The sequence below is a fragment of the Schistocerca piceifrons genome, chromosome 1, assembly GCF_021461385.2.
Source record: "Schistocerca piceifrons isolate TAMUIC-IGC-003096 chromosome 1, iqSchPice1.1, whole genome shotgun sequence".
In the NCBI taxonomy this organism is placed as follows: domain Eukaryota; kingdom Metazoa; phylum Arthropoda; class Insecta; order Orthoptera; family Acrididae; genus Schistocerca; species Schistocerca piceifrons.
The window spans coordinates 269,200,912-269,222,392 of record NC_060138.1 but is presented as its reverse complement, the minus strand read 5'-3'; the positions used below and the strand labels follow the sequence as shown (position 1 = coordinate 269,222,392).

Here is a 21,481-nt window from a genome sequence, read left to right as displayed (position 1 = left end):
GTTTCAAATCATCAATGGTGGCTGGGAGAGGTGGCCGAAACACCATATCCTTAACATACCCCCATAAGAAAAAATCGCAGGGGGTAAGATCAGGGCTTCTTGGAGGCCAGTGATGAAGTGCTCTGTCACGGTCTGCCTGGCGGCCGATCCATCGCCTCGGGTAGTTGACGTTCAGGTAGTTACGGACAGATAAGTGCCAATGTGGTGGCGCTCCATCCTGCTGAAATATGAATTGTTGTGCTTCTTATTCGAGCTGAGGGAACAGCCAATTCTCTAACATCTCCAGATACTGTAGTCCAGTTACAGTAGCACCTTCGAAGAAAACGGGACCAAAAACTTTATTGGCTGAAATGGCACAGAAAACGTTCACCTTAGGTGAGTCACGTTCATACTGAGTTGTTTCCCGCGGATTCTCAGTGCCCCATATACAAACATTGTGACGGTTGACTTTCCCGTTAGTGTGGAAAGTTGCTTCATCACTAAACACAATCTTTGAAACGAAAGATTCATCTGTTTCCATTTGAGCAAGGATAAAATCACAGAAATCGATTCTTTTAATCTTATCAGCTGCAGACAGTGCTTGAACCAATTTCAGACGATAAGGTTTCATAACTAACCTTTTTCGTAGGACTCTCCATACAGTTGATTCTGGAATTTGCAGCTCTCTGCTAGCTCTGCGAGTCGATTTTTCTGGGCTGCGAACAAATGCTTGCTGGATGCGTGCTACATTTTCATCACTCGTTCTCGGCCGTCCAGAACTTTTCCCTTTGCACAAACACCCATTCTCTGTAAACTGTTTATACCAACGTTTAATACACCACCTATCAGGAGGTTTAACACCATACTTCGTTCGAAATGCACGCTGAACAACTGTCGTCGATTCACTTCTGCCGTACTCAATAACACAAAAAGCTTTCTGTTGAGCGATCACCATCTTAGCATCAACTGACGCTGACGCCTAGTCAACAGCGCCTCAAGCGAACAAATGTACAACTAAATGAAACTTTATAGCTCCCTTAATTCGCCGACAGATAGTGCTTAGCTCTGCCTTTTGTCGTTGCAGAGTTTTAAATTCCTAAAGTTGTGGTATTCTTTTTGAATCACCCTGTATTTGAGACAGTACACAATATAAAAATTGCTTATGAAGTGCTTTTGCAAAACAAATACAATAAACTGCTTAAAAATGTTTTTGCACCACCCGCAAGTCTGCAGACTTATGTGGGCTTAGAATATCGGGGAAAAAAGCTGTATGAAACTCAAACATAAAGGATATCTGTTCAAAAGTGCATAGCTTTGCACATACATGAAATCAAAATATGCTGCAGAGTAATGACTTATACCATGTTGCTCAACCCTATGCGCTATAATACACTTGAATTCTTCTTGGCTTGCTCTCCACAACATTTGTTGTATCTGTAAATGGGATAACAACAAATAATGGAAGGCATGAGTAATCAACAAGGTTTATTCCTCTACAAGTGAAGATACATACAACACTTCAGTGATGGAGCTAGCACTGTCACTGGGATGTCAATCAGCAAAGTCTGTGGATGAATCTGATGGCTAAAGTGGCAAGTAGTAAAAATCCCTGAATAGTCCATTTCCAAGTGAAGTTGAAATACAGATGAGGGCAATCTAAATGGCATGGCATTGGGATACCAGCAGCAGTGAAGTCCAAGATGAGACTGCCTGGCCTGAGGTTCCATATACACTTACAAAGCCCTGGCAGTGTAGGAGTATGCCTGGTGTCAATGAGTCTATAATGACGTGATACTATGTGATTGGTGCAGTACCATCATGCTGCTGTTTGACATGGGTAAACGAGCAAGGTGTTGCTGCATTACTATGGAGGCAACTATGTCCATAGGCTATGCCTGCACTATATAGTTGGGTGACACTACATATGAACCAGGTATGGCTGGTCATTGGCTGTGTGACGTTGTGTGCTGTGGGCGATGGCAGTACGCATCATGAAGTACAAATTGATGATACCACACTCCCCCCCACATCAGATGCCTCACCATTGTGGTGTACTATGAGGGGCCATGATGAGGGCGGGGAGGGCTGGAGGCAGGGTGATGAGGTTAAACCAAGAGCTGGGTGCAGGCATAGTTGACCCACATTCCAGCATTCACTGCGCAGGCCCCTAGAAAAACCAGAAGAAAAACCAGAGGTGGTATGTGCCTTCTAGCTGTCTTGGTGGAAGCAGTCCTGTGATGACATTTGCAAGTCCTGGTCCATGGGCATCTCGGTAGACACACAAGTCAGACTATGATCCCAGGTCCCCACAAATGACCACTGTCAAAAACCCTGAAATACACCATGGCATAGGCTTGGAATTTCAAGGGGGACAAAGGAGCACCTGGAGAATGTGGAGGAAAGAGGAGATGCAGTGTAGTCTGGTGAGACCTGCCATGTAGAAGTTCAGCCGGGAACATATCTCCAAGGTGCATCGTACAATATGTCAGTAAGAACAGAAGCAGAGCATTTTCCTTGGAGTGAGACAGCCTTAATTTCGAATTTTATGCTTTGATGGTACAAACAAATTGCTCTGCTTTACAGCTAGATTGTGATAAGGAAGGTGCTGATCTGATATGGGGGGGGGGGGGGGGGGGGGAGTGCCATTAGCATTACAGAAAGATACGAATTCTGTTGAAATGAGTTGTGGGCCCTTACCAGATACAATGGTTGGTAATCCTTCCTGACAGAATATAGTTGCTAAAACTTGAATTGTGCTGGTCAACATTAAGGAAATTTGGAAAAAAGTGTTCATGACAACAAGCCATTGCAAACCCCAAAATTTCCCTGGAAAATTGATGTTGAATTCATTGCCAGGGGGGAGCAGGTATGTTCTCAGTGCACTCCTTGCAATGCACAATCATGTTTTCAATGTCCTTGTCCATCCCTAGCCACATGTGGTGCCACTTGGCCAATTGCTTCATACAAATGATTTCTCAATGTCCTTTATGAAGTAATTCCAACCCCTCCTGCCACAGAGATGCCAGGATCAGCAACCAGGTCTGTTGATTTGGTGTGTGTAAGAGCACAACTCTATTCTGGACTGAAAATGCATCCTGATGGAAGAACCAAAACCAATGAGACTCACTGGGAAGCTTAATTCCTATCCTTCCATAGGCCTGCCTGACTGAATGAACTGGCAAAGGAGCCCCATCTTGCCCCATGGTCATGGTGATTCAATGGTGGCTTAATTGGCATGGTCAATGTGGAAGCAAGCTTCCTCAGGAGAATCAGTTCTGCATCTGATCTGACAGGAAGACGAGATAAAGTATACACACTAGCATGGTGTGTTGTGGGGTGATAGGAAATCTAAAATGATAACTAACCAGGGAAAGTGCTCATTTTTGAAATTTTGGCACTGTCCAGTCGGGCACAGGTTTGGCTGGGTGTAATAACCTGATGAGAGGCTTGCAGTCCATTAGCAGTAAAACATTTTTGTCCATAATGACACTGATGAAACTGGGCAATGCTCTAGTTGATTAGTTGATTATAATTTACCTGAGCTTTGCTAATCAGTTTTAGTGTGAATACAATTGGGTGGCCCATGGTACCAATCTTGTAGGACAGCACCACCCTATCACCATAGGAGAAGGCATCCACCATCAGGAAAACAGGTTTAGCAGGAATAAAGTGAACTAGACATCTATACCTAAGCGAGACTTTTCTTAATGTCTGGAAACTCATTTTTTGTTCAGATGACCGGACAGAGGGAAACTTTTTCCACCTGAGAGCCTTTAAAGGTTCCACGATCTGGGCAGCATTAGGGATGAAGTGAAGATAATAAGAGATCTTGCTCTTGTGCTTCAAAAAATCGCAACTGGGCAGCATCTTCCAAGATAATACAGGCATAAAAGTTGTTTGCTACACCCAGACAGTCCTCAAAAATCTGATGCTATTTTTCACACACCTTTGTGATGCTGTCATGGTTGGCAAGGGAGTTGATCATTGCCACGCCATCCGAAATTTGGAGGCTGAAGTTGTCAAAGTTGTTGAGGCCAAAAATGTTAGGACTGTCGTACAAGAGTAGCGCCATGACTGGAATTGCCTTACAGGTAGATCTCTACTGCACCTGTAGAAGACAACATGCATTTCTATCTGAATGACTCTTCACTCTTCTATGACATTAACCAAACATCATGCAAATCTTGCATTCACTGGCAGAGAGAGTCCAATACCACTGACTCAAGTTTGATTCTGGGTGCACCATTGACAACTTTCTGCATGCACCAAGCTGCTGGGGTTTGTAGTTTTCTTCATAATGAATTCCTTTAAAAGGAAGGAAGGAAGATTAGGGTTTAAAGACCTGTTGATGTCAAGATCATTAGAGATGCACCATGAGCTTAGGGTGGGGAAAGATTGGACAGGAGATCAACTGTGATTCCTCAAAGGAATCATCCTGGTTTTCACCTAAGAGATTTTGGAAAATCACAGAAAACCAAACACTGTATGACCAGACAGGGATCTGCTGTCTTCCTGAATGTGTCACACCACTAAATCATCTCGACAGCTGTATTCCTAGAGGCTAAATTGATTGTATGGAGATTGTTTCATGCTCTATAGGTAGACGCAGGACTACCAGTTGCCTCTAAAATGGCAAAAAACGGCTGTATTGTATTCTGTTCAGGATGCATATGAGACATAATGTGTAGATAATGATCATCAGCTGCTGTTGTTGACCACAGTAATCACTGTGGACCTGATCTTCAATGTTTTGTGGGACACAGCAGTGGGTGAAGGTACAAATGGTGAGCATCAAGTTTGTGGGCCAGTTCCTGTGCTCATAACACTTCAGAGGGTAAATTGACAAAGTGTGTACAGTCTACACTTCGAATGACCCTTCATGGCATGCTGGCAGTCTAAAAAGATTACTCAAGCTGCATTGTCCCATTCATGACAGAAGAGACAGCATGGACTACTAAACTCTACTGGGAGTTCATGCTGTTACTTGAAAATGCTTCAGAATAAAGCAATTGAAGATAAAAAGCACTGCAAATATCAAGACTGAATTGTAACCTCATTAATTAACAGAAAAAATATCAAAATGCAAGGAACAATAGATTTTCATAACTGACTTACCCATGATGTTAACATCAGTATAAGTGTTGTTAAATCAGTGTAGAAATACATATTGAACATAATAACATTAGAAAGACAGTGGTACAACATGTGGAGACATTCCATTATTAGTAATTCCATTTCACTAAGATTGCTCACTATTATACTATTCATATATCTCAAATATACAAACAAATAAAAGGAACACCAATTAACTAATGACAAACACCTTGACAGTTTCTGACTAAAAACAAAAATACATTGAATCTTTATAGAAATCCAGGAAGAACAAGTCAGCAATTACAATGAATAAACTGAATAATTTCTGTGCAATTTTTTGACTTATGCAAAATAGCAATAACCAGTGTTATGCCTGCACTTGCTGCAGTTTATGCATGACATTTGCTATCTTTTTCAACTACCTGCCATCCTTCATCAACAACATTTCTTTAATGGTTGTTCTACAATGATATATCACTTGCAGTCTTTCATTTCAAGTCCTAAACTTCTTTTAAAGCTATGATTATCAGAGAGTCTTAGCATGATCATATGTTCCTGGCAAAACATTATTCTTTTATTGCCAAATGAATTGCATATTTTGTATGTAGCATATAGTCACTTTCTTTACATCTCTGAATTGCATTCTGTAAAATTTAATAAGACTTACACTAACGGTAACAGTATAAACTTATCACTTCCTCTCCTTGAATTGAATAAGTTTCCAAACATGCATTAAAAATTTTTGACATGTGTGTCTCTAATGTAAATGAGGGTACAACTTCAAATTTACTCGAGCTGGTTCACAAGACTGTCTGGAAACTATGCTCAAGCACTAAGGTATGTAAGGTCTTCAACTATTATTGGTATTTAACACAACTGAACTGAAGCCCATATCCCAACCAGCAGACAGAGCACTACTGCTGTCTGTGACTTACCAGCCAACTTAATAACTAATTATAAATAGTAAACAATGTACAAACAAGCATTCTGTATCAAGTAAGAAAATTTCACACCACATAATAAAATATATGTTAGCAGCTGGGGTAAAACTGTGAGTACATTCTGCCATATCTTCATAAATATCTCCATCACTGCATGAAGATTAGAATAAACATGCCATAGTAATTGCTGTTAGAATTTAATATCATTTGTTTATTGCTATTTGCCATTCATCTGATGTGATACTCATCTGCATCTATTAGGCAAATTTTTTGTTTCTTACTCTTTTCAAATAATTATATTTATGTGAATGGAAAGTCCAGGATGCAATAACAACTACATTATGAGAAGGATAGAATGCTACTCACTGAAGACACTGAGTCACAGGCAGGCACAATGAAGAGATTGTTGCACATTTTAGGTTTTGGCCAAAATACATTCGTCTGAAATAGAAAACACACCCATGTTCATGTTCACACAAGCTCTACCCAATATTCACACAAGGACAACACACACACACACACACACACACACACACACACACACACACACACACACACACAAATACTGTCTCTGACCACAGTGGCCATCCAATGATCAAACCCGGTTGCAGAATGATTCAAATAAGATAACTGTATGGTACAAAAACTGGCACTTTTTTCTGATTAAGGAAGAGTGAGTAAAGAAATGCCTCAAATTCCAGGTACATGTTAAATCACAAAGCTTCAAATACTGTCAATTCAACTAAATACCTAGGAATTACATTTACAAATTACTTAAATTGCAACTATCACATAGTGGGGAAGGCAAACCAACGACTGTTTTACTGTCAGAAAACTTAGACTATGCAACAGGTCTGCTAAAGAGACTACTTATACTATGTTTCTCCGTACTCTGTTAGAGTACTGCTGTGCAGTTTGAGATCTTTACCTTGTGGGATTGACAGGGAACATTGAAAAAAGTCCAAAGAAGCACAGCTCATTCTGTATTGTCATGAAATAGGGGAGAGAGTGTCATGGATACAAGTCAGTTGGCGTGGCAATCATTAAAATGAAGTTGTCTTTTACTGTGGCAAGATCTTTTCACAAAATCTCAGTTTGAGATCTTTACCATGTAGGATTGACAGGGAACATCGAAAAAAGTCCAAAGAAGCACAGCTCATTCTGTATTGTCATGAAATAGGGGAGAGAGTGTCATGGATACAAGTGAGTTGGCGTGGCAATCATTAAAACGAAGGCATCTTTTACTGTGGCAAGATCTTTTCACAAAATCTCAATCACCAGCTTTCTCCACTGAACGTGAAAAAATTTTTGTGTCATCAACCCACATAGTGAGAAATGGTCATTGTGATAAAATAAGAGAAATCAGAGATTGCACAGAAAGATTTAAGGGTCATTTTTCCTGTGGGTACTGTTAGGGAGTGGAATGGTAGAGAAACTGAGGAGCCAATTCTAGAGTAACCCCATAGAATGGAATGGGAGGGGGGGGGATAGTGCCTGTCTGTGCAGGCCTTAGTAAGACCTTCAGCATAATTGGTGTATATCCAAATGTGTGTGTTGTATGTTGGCTTGAAAAAGGCTGCATCCACAAGCTAGAGAAGTTTTTTGTCTTGTTTATGTACTTGTCAGTGACTCAGCACTTCTACTATTGTTGTGTTTTACCTCTACTTCAAGCTTCCCATTTTCCATTATCAAAAGAATGGATAATATTATTTTCACAGACAATATTACAGCTGACTTGAAAGATAAAAAGTACACCAAACAGTAACTGAATGAGCAGCAATGGGAACATGATATGCTTAAAGTTAGTGCATCATTACATAAATTGATTTTACAGTAGAAGACTGTATACTCTGAAAGAAGCTACTCATATCATCATCATCCTCATTGGCATGACAGCCCTTTGTGAGCCTTAGCATTCTGTAGAAGATTATCTCATCCTCCCCTGTTTAATGCTGGACTGCTCCTGTTCTGAATTCCAATTCCCCTTGTGTCCTCTCACATTCGTCTGACAGTTTATCTTAAACAGGTCAGGTTGGCTATATCTTCATAAGATTTCATAACATCTGATTTTTACAGGTTGGGCTATCAGCCCAATGCCAAGCTCCAATGATTCTGGAGTGCCATTGTTTTCTGCTAGAATTGGTTCCTTTAGCTTATGGGTCCCCATTTTAATGGATTGGGAATTCGCTTTTCCATCATTGCATGAGTTAGCCATGCACACAAAGTGTACCTGTTGCCTAGGTTACATGGCATGGCCATGCGTGCATTGGACTTGGTAGGAATACAAAGCATTTCCTGTGTTTTGTTAGTACATTTCCACCAGCAGGAATTGCTCCCACAGGGCCAAATGCTGCCCTTTGGACCCCAAAAGAAGCTACTATTGTACTGTATTGCCTAAGAGTAGTGGTCAGTTAGTGATATGGAATGTGCATTTTATCATTCTGTTGAGCATCAGTGTGCACACTATTTCCTGTAGAGACATTGGACCCTCTAATAATTAGGAGCCATTTCTGTCTTGTTTCCATAACCTACAAACATATAGGTTCCCGCATAACATTTTTCATCATAGCTTCTACGGCAATTGCAAAGAAAAACAAAATATGTACTTTTGTTTTCAAGTTGTAGCATTTTCTGGAAGTCCTCTGGCTGTCTCCCATCTTTGCTTGGCTTCTTCTGCAACCATCTACCACCGGCCTCTAAGGACATTGGAAATCTATTGTTTTCACAAATACAGTTCAACAAATCCATGTTTTTTAATTATAGATTTCTCCCAGAAGCATTTCCAAAACATCATCAGTCATGTACTGTTACAAAAATTATTATGAGTATGGTAATCATTCTGTTATTCACAGTGCCAGTACACAATGTAGTTACTCATCTTAGTGGTTTTTTTTTTCAGCTTGTACGTAATCTGTTGTATGCATGTCTACATATAGTTTCTAGTCCTTCATACTTTTGTTAGTTCATATCTTGGAGCAAAGAGTGTTGCTGCTGTTAAAATTATCTGTCAAAGTTATACTAGGTAAAACAGATCTAGAATACAACTTATTTGTTTCAGATTTATTCCCAGTAGAACACATTCTTGTTTGTCTTTGAGAATGTTTAAATCAGCAATCCTCCACGGTAAATGACTGTACCAAATTGTAAAGGTGCATCCTACAATAAGGTGAAGCCTTATTGCAAAGCTGGAAGTAACAATAAGTTCATCCTTATTGTAAAGTCAGAGTGTTAATAATATGGTTTTTCATGTTTACTTCTATCTACATCCTCTACTGCATTATTGAATAATTTTAAAATCTGACTGAATGTACCACTTCATCAAAAAAGTAAACCACACAGTGAAAATCTCAATGTTGACCAAAAATTGCCAGTAAATGAGATCACTTCTAAAAGAGACTAATGAGAATTGAACAAAAGAACATCTCTGGATGAAGCAGTGCTCCTCTTAATAGAGAATATGCCTTGGAAATGGTGGTGCAGTATCTGTTCATTAAGCTGAGAATGACTGCCAACAGTGTCTATTTACAGCACTGAGTGAAAACCACTACTTGCTTCATATTTTATTAAAATTTTGTTTAATAAATATGCATCCCATCAAAAACATAACCAATATGATTAGTCATCTTGGATAACGTATTTGGATCTCTTACAGGGAACATTAGGCTCTTCAACTGTGAAGATAGAGAGACATTATGCAAAAAGTAGGAAAAATTAGTATCAGTGGATTGAGCCACAGGTCACTTTTGAATTTCATATAGGAGAGAAGCACTTTTTTCTTTTTGCAAATTCAGTCAGATACAACTGTTAGATTATTCATACAGGAGAGTGACATGATTTTTTTCTTGAAATATGTTAACAAAAGATAAATAGTAAAGAAAAGAGTTGACTAAGCAGAGAGAGAGAGAGAGAGGGGGGGGGGAGGGAGAGAAAGAGAGAGAGGGAGAGAGAGAGAGAGAGAGAGAGAGAGAGAGAGAGAGAGAGAGAGAGAGAGAGAGAGAGATTTCTTGACATTGTCTGCAAAGGATGTAGCCACTTTGAGAAAGTTTGATAAAGATATGTAGGAACATAAATATAGAAATAATACATAAGAACAAAAGAGACATGAAATGGGACTTGTGAAAATGAAGGTATGGGATTTAAAATCAAAATAAACAAAGTGAAACATTGTATATTGTAAAAAATCATTTTGGACAAAACAACTAGTTCCCTGAACAATACCACTAAAAGCAATAGACATCCAAAAATGGCAAAGGAAAGCCACATCTAATATAGATTGAGCTGAATAGATTTACTATCAAGAACTACAGATCAATGAATTTCAACTGTGATATAAATTTCTATGAACAGTGCTGGAAAGTTAACTATATATGGAGAATGATCATGTGATATGTGAACTTTCCTGGCGTATTAACTGATAATATTCTTGTTAGGTCTGTATTAACTGACAATATTCTTGTCAGGTCTGCTGTGGGATCATCAGTCAGCTTGAGACAAACATTTTAGTGACCCTTCTCCCTGCCATCTTCAGATGAAAATACAGTTTGCTCAGTCTCACTGGAACTGATTCCTACCTGGAACAGTGGCCCTGTTATATCACAGAAAATCGACAATACACATACCACAAGCTATTACTTTTGGAGATACACTGATGATACATTAATGGTGAGGCCACATGGGCTAAACATGCTCAGCCATTTCTCAGATTATTTTAATTGCCTTGGGCCTTCACTGGAATCAGCAGAACATAAATGCAGATTTGTTGCTTTCCTATCATATGCTGGGAGTGTATTTTCAAATACAGGAAGTATTTAGAAATATGTAATATTAGAAGTTTCTTTTGTCAGCCAACCAAGACTGGAGCTCACCTTGGCTTGGTTAAAGAGGATCTAAGATTGAGGAAGTGCACCACTTACAAAACCTTTCCCACTGTGGGAAAACATAATTCAGCCAGACAATTAACACCATTCATGGCAGATTTATTGAGTGCCATTGCCATGCACAATTACTAGAATTTGAGGAATCTGCAGAGGCAGAGCACTGTCTAACCAAGGGACAGAGAATGATGTATGATGATACACAGTTGTTCTTGTGTCTTGCTACTAGGACTTTCTCTTAAAGAAACGAATTGAAGTTTGAGTTGCAGATAATATTATAGAGATATGGGCTATCCTTTAGATAAAATATGGACAACTGTTTTATCTAATATTTAAAAAAAAAAAAAAAAAAAAAAAAAAAAAAAAAAAAAAAAAAAGGACAGTCTTGCAGCAGCAACAGCTTTTGAAGCATGTGCTGTTTGTTTTCTGTGGCATATAAAAGGACCACTATTTATGGTAGGAAGCTGTTCCAGAGAGATTTAGCACACAGAATTCTCAAAAAATGGCTCTGAGCACTACGGGACTTAACATCTGAGGTCATCAGTCCCCTAGAACTTAGTACTACTTAAATCTAACCTAACCTAAGGACATCACACACATCCATGCCCAAGGCAGGATTCGAACCTGGGAACGTAGCGGTGCGCGGTTCCAGACTGAAGTGCCTAGAATTACTCGGTCACACCGGCCAGCCCAGCATTCTCACCTGAAGATAGCAGCCAGATGGACTGATGAAATTTCATGTCAAGAATACTGTATGAATCAACTGCAGAACCAGCAAGAATGTTATCAGAGTGTGATAGTGTTCCAAACTACCCATCTAAAAAGGATAAAGAGGAATTATTGTAAATGTTACACCTAATAAGAACTGGCCTATAAACAGGACTAATTACAGAAAGACAAGCTTCAGAAGTATAGTTTATAATTATATATACTTAAGCTGTAAAGTCTGTGTTCTTAGTCAAATGACTAATATGAAATTATGTAATGGAACAGCTGACCATCACTTACCTTCAGAGAATAAAATTCTGAGAACTGTCGAAAGATACAGATAGTACAACAAACTATCCTAATTTTCAGGACTAGCAGTTTCTGCCTCCAAGAAGAAAGATGGATAGGTTGAAGGGGATCACAAAGTATAAAAATCAAAATCCTGAAAGATATGAAGTGTAAATCACAGAAATGAAGATATGAGCTACAAAATCAAAGCAAAGAAACTTGAAACTTAGTAGATTAAATACACTGTTCACATAAAACAAATCGTTGGCTGAAATGTTCCACAGGAACAACAGATCAGCCCACTCATCCCGTGTCTTCCTTTCTAACTTCCCCTGACCTATCCCTCTTTCCTCCTTGAGGAAAAACTAATAGTTATGAAAGTCTGGATAGTTTTTGTACTTTTTCTATTGGCACTACCAATTATCTCACTTCCTGAAAGTAATTACTGGCCGGTCTTCCTGTTAGATAGCTTTATAGTTTTCTCAAGTGAATTTTCCTTTGATACAGTTAACTAATACATGTGCCACTTTGTAGCTGTTCCTATACTCTATGAGTCTTCATGAAAAGCTGTGTGTTGGCCTTTGCATGAATAAACTGGGTAAGCCATATCACTTTGCCTCTCCACAAGCCATATAAAAATGATAATATAAGGGGCAATCAAAAAGTCGGAGTGTTCCTGCAGCATTTATGCAACATAGTGCAATTCTGATACAGGTATATAAACACTAACATGTAAGATCAGTGTGGTATTAACGTCTTTCTGACATGGTAAATGCAGAGATGTGAAATATAGTGATACTATTATCAAATGAGTTCAAACAGGACCAACTTGCTGCTATTCCCTCCTTGAGTGTCTAAGGACAAACACCAGTAGACATCCATTAGAGAAGCAAGAACATGTATGGGGCAATATGTATGTTGAAAACCACCATTGTGGAATGGTGTACCAAGTTCTGTGATGGTGGCAATTTGATGCAAGATGCTGGTCTATCTGGGAGGCCAGTAGAAGTTACATCAACTCAAGTGAAAGACACTTGAGCACCCACCCTATAATCCTGATCCCTCTCCATGTAATTATCATGACTTTGGTCCCTTAAAAAGGCCATGGTGAGTTGACAATTCCTGTTGGATGAGGATGTGCAGCAAGCAGTTATGGACTTCTTCACCCAGCAGGACAGTGTTTTACCAATCAAGTATCTTCAAACTGGTGCATTGGTAGTGTTGTGTCAGCTATTGTGGAAGTTAGCTCTGACACATACAATGAAGGAAAGAAGTTGCAATGGCTGGTGGCAGGAATCCAAAATCATGTGTACAAAATATTTTCAAATTCATAGAAACCTATATTTCTATTAACAGAAGAAACATAACTTAACTTCTTGTTATGAGGTCACTTCATGTGTTTCCAGTGCCTCCTACATGCAATTACTTTGACACACTATTACTACTTGCAGAACACAGGCTAAGTATCATCTTCCTATTACTTGGTACTGATACTCTTGAGGTCTGTGACAGAACTGGGGCCCGACCAGCAATTGGCAGCTGGTTAAGTCAGCGTTGACAGGGGGCACTGGACTCTGTCTTCCTGGAGTTGTATCACTTCTCGCTCTTTTCATTGGTGTAGCTCAGCACCTTCTTGATGTTGTTTTGTGACGCTGGGATCCGTGCTTTCTTGATGCTGTTTTGCGGTGCTGCACTCGTTGGTGTGCAATCAATCTTTTGGAATTGCACAGGTGGTATGATTGCTTATAGGAATTTTGCCTGATTGGCTTACTGATTCTGGACAGTACAGCATTTGCACAGAAACTTTTTGATTGCCCCTTGCAGTAATATGTTATTCACACAGCACTGTGCCCTGTGTCCTGCATTGCAATGTGTGTCAGATGAATACATCAATGTTATAGTTTTCATTCCTAGTGTAAGCTCTACTTACAGGTGTACATGAGGCACGTTTCATTTAGTTCACTTCAGGATGAAATCTTTTGTGACTGGGCACTCTAGTCTTCATAACATGAACAACAAATTACTTGGGATCAGAAAATGCAAGGTTGACTGAACATTATGTATAACATGCATGACTGATCTCTGTGTGGATAGAGTCTATTTTGGGCATTTATATTACACATAAATATTTATATGGCATGATGACTGTAAATAACAACTTAATTTTACAGTGATCAATATTAACAATGAACAGCAGGTCAGTGACATGGTGATCACAAGTTTTCCAACAATGTAGTGTATGTAGTCATATAGAAATGTATTGTGAACTGTAATCTAACATTTGCATGTAATACTTTTAAATGGCTCTATTGGTACTAATCCTGTATAGCACACTGCACATAGCACTTCTGTTATGTTTTCAGCTGGTGGCACCAGCATCACTGGTTGAGGATACGTTTCTCTTCCCTAATGTCTAGCACACTATTGAGCCTGTAAGTAGTATCCAACCTGTGATGCTTTATCACATTTTATTTCTGTTATTCCTTGTGTAAATATGTTCCCAGTTTTATAAGTATCTATAGTGCAATTTTGGTTCACATTTGAAAATATCTTTCTAACAATATTAAATGCTGCAAGACATGACACATATCATTTTTTTTAACACAATTCAGTTGATGTACAGCATATAAAAAAAGATTTCAGTTATGTTATCAGTCCTTTTGCAGTACAGACTCTCTATATCAAAGTATCAAAAATATTAAAGAGTATTGATGTTTTAATATTTAAACAGAATTGTTACAAATTTTTTAAAGATTTATTGTATGTTTGTTGTTGACTGACTGACTGACTTGGTAAGTAGTAAGTAGCAAGCCAACATTTCAGTGCAGTAATTCTATTCATAATGTCTAGAGGAATATGTAGTAATTGATTGTAATACAGTATTTTCTTAGAATACATTCATTACGCCATCTCTTGTGTAGCATTACTGATCTTGACTTTGACTGGTCACTATAAGTGATTTTGCTAATCATGATTCTAGTTACTGTAGTGTCTGTCATGAACTTTATTGTAACATTAGTATCAATTACGTATTTGAGGATTCCAGGGTGACTCGATTACTGTTGCTCACTTGACTTTAATGATGATATGCAAAAAGTCTGACAATGACTACCCCAAGTCAAAATCAGTTGTGTATGCACAATAAATATTAGTTAGTGCTGTATTGGAACCAAACACTTCAATATAAATTGAAGAGTGACATGTGAGATAAATATTATTTGTGGTTTTACAGCTTAATTTATGATGTGTATTATATTAATATGTGGTTCAAAGTGTTTGTCACAAATGATCAGCCAGACAACATATTTTTTCTCAAGCAGAGGTGACCGGTTGAAGTTGATGAATATCAGGAAATAGTCTCCATGCCCTCCTTTTCTTAATTATGATGCACTGAATACAGAACAAAATTGTATAAGTCTGTAAAAAAGGCCTTGTGCAATATCTATGAAGGTAACTGCAGTTGTCTTTCATAAGTATCTGAACTGAAGACTATGAACTTTTGCAAAAATAGGAAAAAATTACAAGGGATCAAGACCAAAACTGAATGAAAAGTTAAGGTAACTGTAAACTGTGATACATAGAGGGAATACTGCTCGCACAAGAATCACATAAATTGAGAATCATAATTTTGCTTCTGATGAAACATCTAGTGTCAGGTTAAGTAGTAGCAGATTTATGGCAGGTAATATTCACTCAAATAATAAATCAACATATTGCATAGTTGTTGAAAAGGACTAAATGAGAAATGAACTGTCAGTTACTGAATTGTTGCAGTGAAAAAATACATCACAACAACATTGCGCATCAACTGTTTTAATATTTACTTTTACAAAAACATCAGAATAGTTGAACATAACCTAACTAACAAGTTATTTCAAAGTACCTTGTTTGTGCTGTGGCTGTGAACTAACATTAGCTCCAGTTACTGCCCTGGCAGTTAGTGAACTCCTGACGATGATGGCGGAGATTGCCATCGAAAGCTCAAGGATTTTATTCGAATTGATGCAGCTGGAAAACTGAGAATGTTTTATTCAATTAGCTCCAGTTCTTTGGGAGTAAATGTTTGCATTTATCACAAAATCTTCACTTTCCACTTTAAGATCAGATAAATTATTGTTATAAATTGTGCAAAAGTAATTTTTTGTAAATAATTTAATCATCTTTATAATGGAAGGAAACATTCCACGTGGGAAAAATTATATATAAAAACAAAGATGAGGTGACTTACCGAACAAAAGCGCTGGCAGGTCGATAGACACACAAACAAACACAAACACACACACAAAATTCAAGCTTTCGCAACAAACTGTTGCCTCATCAGGAAAGAGGGAAGGAGAGGGGAAGACGAAAGGAAGTGGGTTTTAAGGGAGAGGGTAAGGAGTCATTCCAATCCCGGGAGCGGAAAGACTTACCTTAGGGGGAAAAAAGGACAGGTATACACTCGCACACACGCACATATCCATCCACACATACAGACACAAGCACCTTCTTTTCCCCCTAAGGTAAGTCTTTCCGCTCCCGGGATTGGAATGACTCCTTACCCTCTCCCTTAAAACCCACTTCCTTTCGTCTTCCCCTCTCCTTCCCTCTTTCCTGATGAGGCAACAGTTTGTTGCGAAAGCTTGAATTTTGTGTGTGTGTTTGTGTTTGTTTGTGTGTCTATCGACCTGCCAGCGCTTTTGTTCGGTAAGTCACCTCATCTTTGTTTTTATATATAATTTAATCATCTTTCTTTGATAAAGTTATCTTTCATGTATGATTCCATTTCCTCTCACAGGAAAATTGTTGGGACTCTTAAATGACCACCGAGGTGCTCATCAAGACTTGATATAATTGTTTTGTTGTTCCCGTAGCTGACAAGATAGCATCAGACTGGAAGTTTCTATCCTTGTCAGGCTTAGATATTTCATTACTGTTGGCTCTCAATGCTTCTTCAGCATAGTACACCATAATAGTTGTTAAGTATTTATTCTTCTTGAATGAAGCTTGAAGCAGATTTTGGTTTTAAACCTTACATGAGAAACTAATTTTTTCCATTTTAACCTAAAATTATTAGGACTTCAAGACTCTGCTCATTAAAGAGTGCGTGACTACTAATGCATAGCTTCAAGACTTTAAAATTGTGTTAATTCAAGATTTTGTAGCTCAAGCATACAACTTCTTTATTTACTTTCTGCTTCTGAAAGTCTAAGTGGCTCTGTTATTTATGAACTATCATTTATATTGTTTCACATGCTATAGGACTAGCACTAATTTGGTTTCACTTATTGAAGAATCATCCTTTCTTTCGTTTCATGGTGGACAATATTTTTTGTGGAAACTATATTCAATAAACTTTTGTTTGTCCACTATACTTGGTCTGTTTACTTGTGCCCAACAGCTTAGTATGCATCAAATCATTTGTAGTCTTTGTAGCACTGCATTTCAGAAGCTTCTGTTATTTTCAGTCTGCCCTGTTTATTGTCCATATTTCACTTTCATACATCTACATCTATATCTACCTCTACATCTACAGTCCACAAGATACCCTATAGTGTGGAGTGGGGCTTTGTGTAGCACTGTCATTTCCCCCATTCCTGTTCCAAGCATGAATGGTTTTTGTAAAGAGTGAGTGTTGGTAAGCACGTATATGAGCTGGAATCCCTCTAATTTTACCTTCATGGTCTTGTAATGAGATATACATTGGGGGAAGCAATATATTGGCTGCAGCAAACTACACTGTGAAGCAGAACACTTCCCTTGCAGCTGGAGTTTGCTCAGCATATCTGTGACATGTTCAGGCTCACTAAATGAATCTGTAATGAAATGCATTGTTCTTCTGTGGATATTCTTTATTTCCTCTCTGAAACCTGTCTGGTACAGATTGCAAACTTAGCAGCAATATTCAAGTATTGATCAAACAAGGAATATGTAAGCAACCTTCTCTGTGTGTGGACTACACTTACCAAGGATTATTTGAATGAATCTCAATGTGGCATTTGCCTTACCTGTGATTAGTTGCATATGGTTATTCTGCTTTCAGTTGCTCCATACTTATATTTCGTGATATTTTATGGATGTGACTGCTTACAGCAACTGTTCTGAAAGGGTGTAAACATACAATAATGATCTTTCTGCCTCTTTAAGTGCAATACTTTATATATGTTTACATTGAGAGTCAACTGCCAGTCCTTACACCAAACATTAAACTTCTGCAGGCCTCCCTGCCGTTTCTAGTGTTGCTTCTCTGTATATGACAGCATCATCTGCAGAAATCCTCATGGAATTCTGATGTCACCCAATAGGCCATTTATGTATATTATGAATAGTAATGGTTGTGTAACACTCCCTCAGGATATGTCCAAAGTTAATATATATCTGGAGATTTCTCTCCACTGCGAATGACAAACTATGTTCTGTTTGCAGTCATACAGCTGGTCTGATATTCCATGTGTTCATATTTTGTTCATTCTCCATTTGAAGAAAGCTCATGTTGTCATCGGGTTCTGAACGTAATATTTCCTTCAGCAGATTTTCATATGTATATTTCTCTCTCAATTTCAACCATTCACTTGATCAGCAACTTGTTTTCTTTTTCTTATTTATACACAGTGCTAAAGTCAAAGCAAGAAATATTTTGTCTGAATTGGTAGCCATTCGCACTAATGTCAAAATACTTCATGACATGAACAGAGTCAGCTTCAAAGGTGAGGTTAAACTGATGTACAGTGTATGGGGGTTGTATGAGAAACCTGTGGATTAAAAAGAATGAATCTGACAAACAAGTTTGATTGTGTATGGCCTGCTTAACTTGATGCTTGCTTAGGATGGACTCAAGGAAGTTCACACAGAGATATTACTCATAACATAACAGAATGATTCTGCTGACTTATTTCCAACCAAGTGTCTGAACCATGGGGTTGCCAATTATTTAAATACATGTATACGAATAATTAGTGAAATCTCTAATTACATTTTAGTTCATAAAGAAACAAAGGTCAAATTTATTGCTGATGGTGTTCTAGTGAACCAAATAATAATTTGGTTTAGCTGTATATTAGGTAGCTGTAAAACTAATAAATTTATATTTTTGTACAGCTGATGACTAACTTATTATCTTCATTGAAATTACTCTGCAGCTGTTGAACTACAGCTATGAGCAAAATCATTATATGAACTATTTATTAACACCATGTATACATCTGTTGGGTTTTACCAAGCTTCGTGTCAAATTCTTAGGTTCACAGTTTTCCTAATTTACTCATTCTCTTAATGGACACCAAATGTATTTTCCACATCAGAAAAAATTAGGATAAAAAATTATAACATTAGTTCTTATAGTTAAACAAGCTTAACGGTAAATAAAGCAAAAATATCTTCTGGGAAGTGGAAATTATTATTACAAATAACTTTTTAAATAGAAGGTTTTTGGAGTTAATGAAATTTTGACTACAAACAGTAACTGAAGGACTTTAAACTGAGATAGTTATTTTGCAAACAATTAGTTATTTGCTAACTGGAAATCTCAATTCCAATTATTCTGTAGAGATTGGAAACACTAAATATCTCTTTAAATAAATTGTTTGTAGATAAACTAATTATTACTCTGCACTTAAAAATCACAAAACTACTTCGCAAAATATAAAGTTCTGTGAACAGTGGCTTAATCAGGAGATTAGTCACACATTACTAAATAAGAGATTAGTCATCTATATGTATACAAGGACAAGAAAGATAAGAAATGTATTTAAGTAGTGCAATTGCAGCAAATGGGACTACTCACAACTTTCTGCTGTTCAGCACTAATGTACAACCATATACTTGTGTATTATACATTCTTGTGCAGGCACTGCAAGTTTAAAAATACAGTCCATAAGAAGATAAAAAATTGGAACAGCTCACTAAGAAGTTGTGTTCTCCTGGATATGATGGTGTTTCTGCCAGGATAGTAAAATCATGTGCTGACTTGATAGGATTGCCCTTAACCTATCTTTATAATCAGTCATCGATTTAGTGCATGTTCTCTGACAAGCTTAAATATGCTGTAGGAACATCTATTTATAAGACTGCAGATCACAACTTATCACAGACCTTCAGTATTATTTTTGTCACAAACCTTTCCTTATTGTCACAGTGTCTCAAACTGGCCACTTGAGCCAGAGCTTTCTCTACTAGTTGTGATTACAAAGACATACTCATGTCATAATTTTTCCACTGTCATTATTTTTCCCTACTCTTTCTCTTCTTGCATTCTCCTGTCTTTATGTTTAAGTTAATGTAACACTTTGTTGTGTACATAATTTCATTTGCTCAGTTATAGTGTTAACTAAGCAGTAAATCAGATATTATCCGTTATGATAATACTTATTAATTATTTCTCTTAGTTACAGTTTTAAATTGAAACCATAGTGTTCATCATTATAATTATTATGAATTTATGTTACACATTTTCTTTATATGACAAATCACTTCAAACCTTTTACAGCGCCAAGACAACTTCTACAGGCCAACACACCATTCTGGAGGACCGTACTTTCACCGCCCAAGTGGTGGGCCTATCAGTAAACCCCTTGGAAGCAATGGTGGTGGCTTCCTTTCCAGCATAAGCTCTGGTTTCAACAACCTTGTCAGTAATTTCTTTGGCTGAGTTGAGGGCTCAAAGTTCACACTGACTATGAGTGTTCCCACATCATTCTTGACAATACCGAAAGAACAAGTGACAAGATTTTGCTACAAGTTTTGTACATCCCACCTTCATAGTTTTGTCTATGACAAAAGTACAAGTGATATGTATACTTACATGAAGTGTATTTCTACAGATTACTCAATCCAGAGAAAAAGGTGCACTATATATGAACTAAGTCTGGAAGTATTTTCAAAATTTATTATTGTGAATGTAAGTCCTAGTCTTATTCTCTCTCCTCAAAGAATATTGTAAATAATTCTTTTGCTCTTCTGGATACAGAAGCAGTATTTTTTTGGGATAGATGTGCATCACATGGTGTCCTGAGCAAAAATTTTGTTCAGAACCTGGACAATTCAGCTTCCTACTTCTATGTACTGATTTCTTTCTGGAAAAACATATTTGTATTATATTTTTTATGTATTATTATATTTATGAACCCCAATTAAAAATAATAATTCCAGTTACTTACAGTTTCAATTTTCTTAATGTCCTGTGATTATACTGCATTTTTACAAGTTCACAACCATCATATTGAATGTGACAATAACAATTCTGGCAGCTTTTTTTCAGCCAATGTAAATTACTGATGATTAAATTTTGAGGTAAAATAAAGGTAAGGCAGTTTTTATTCCTAATGTGCATGAATATATGCTATCATCTGCTTCATGCATGCATTACACCTTTATACATTACGCACATCAATTCATTTTCAGAATTAGCCATTGTATTTCACGGTATTTTGTGCAAACTACAGAGCATGCTTGCTTCACAAAAGGACTTCCACAGACCTGCATGTATTTCAAGAATCTGAGGTAACCGACATTCTAATTGCCTGAATAATAGACTTCAAATTTGTAGTGCTGAAATCCCTTATGAGTATTATCCATACCTTGCTCATGTACATAAAACACACCTGAATATCTTTACAGGTT

The 21,481-nt window shown here is 37.6% G+C and overlaps 1 protein-coding gene across 2 annotated transcripts in view; it reads left to right on the top strand.

The window, feature by feature from the left end:
- Nucleotides 1-21,013, top strand: part of LOC124782272 (carboxypeptidase M-like) — a 300,939-nt gene extending 279,926 nt beyond the window's left edge. The window contains exons 10-11 of one of the 2 annotated variants that reach the window (XM_047253926.1): nt 14,248-14,316; nt 20,349-20,487. In XM_047253926.1, coding sequence (XP_047109882.1) covers nt 14,248-14,301 — 54 coding nt within the window. In that variant the 3' untranslated portion in view covers nt 14,302-14,316; nt 20,349-20,487. Of the gene's footprint in view, nt 1-14,247; nt 14,317-20,348 lie in introns of both variants that reach the window. The other variant, XM_047253925.1, reaches the window with a different exon arrangement.
- The last annotated feature ends 468 nt before the right edge of the window (nt 21,014-21,481 follow it).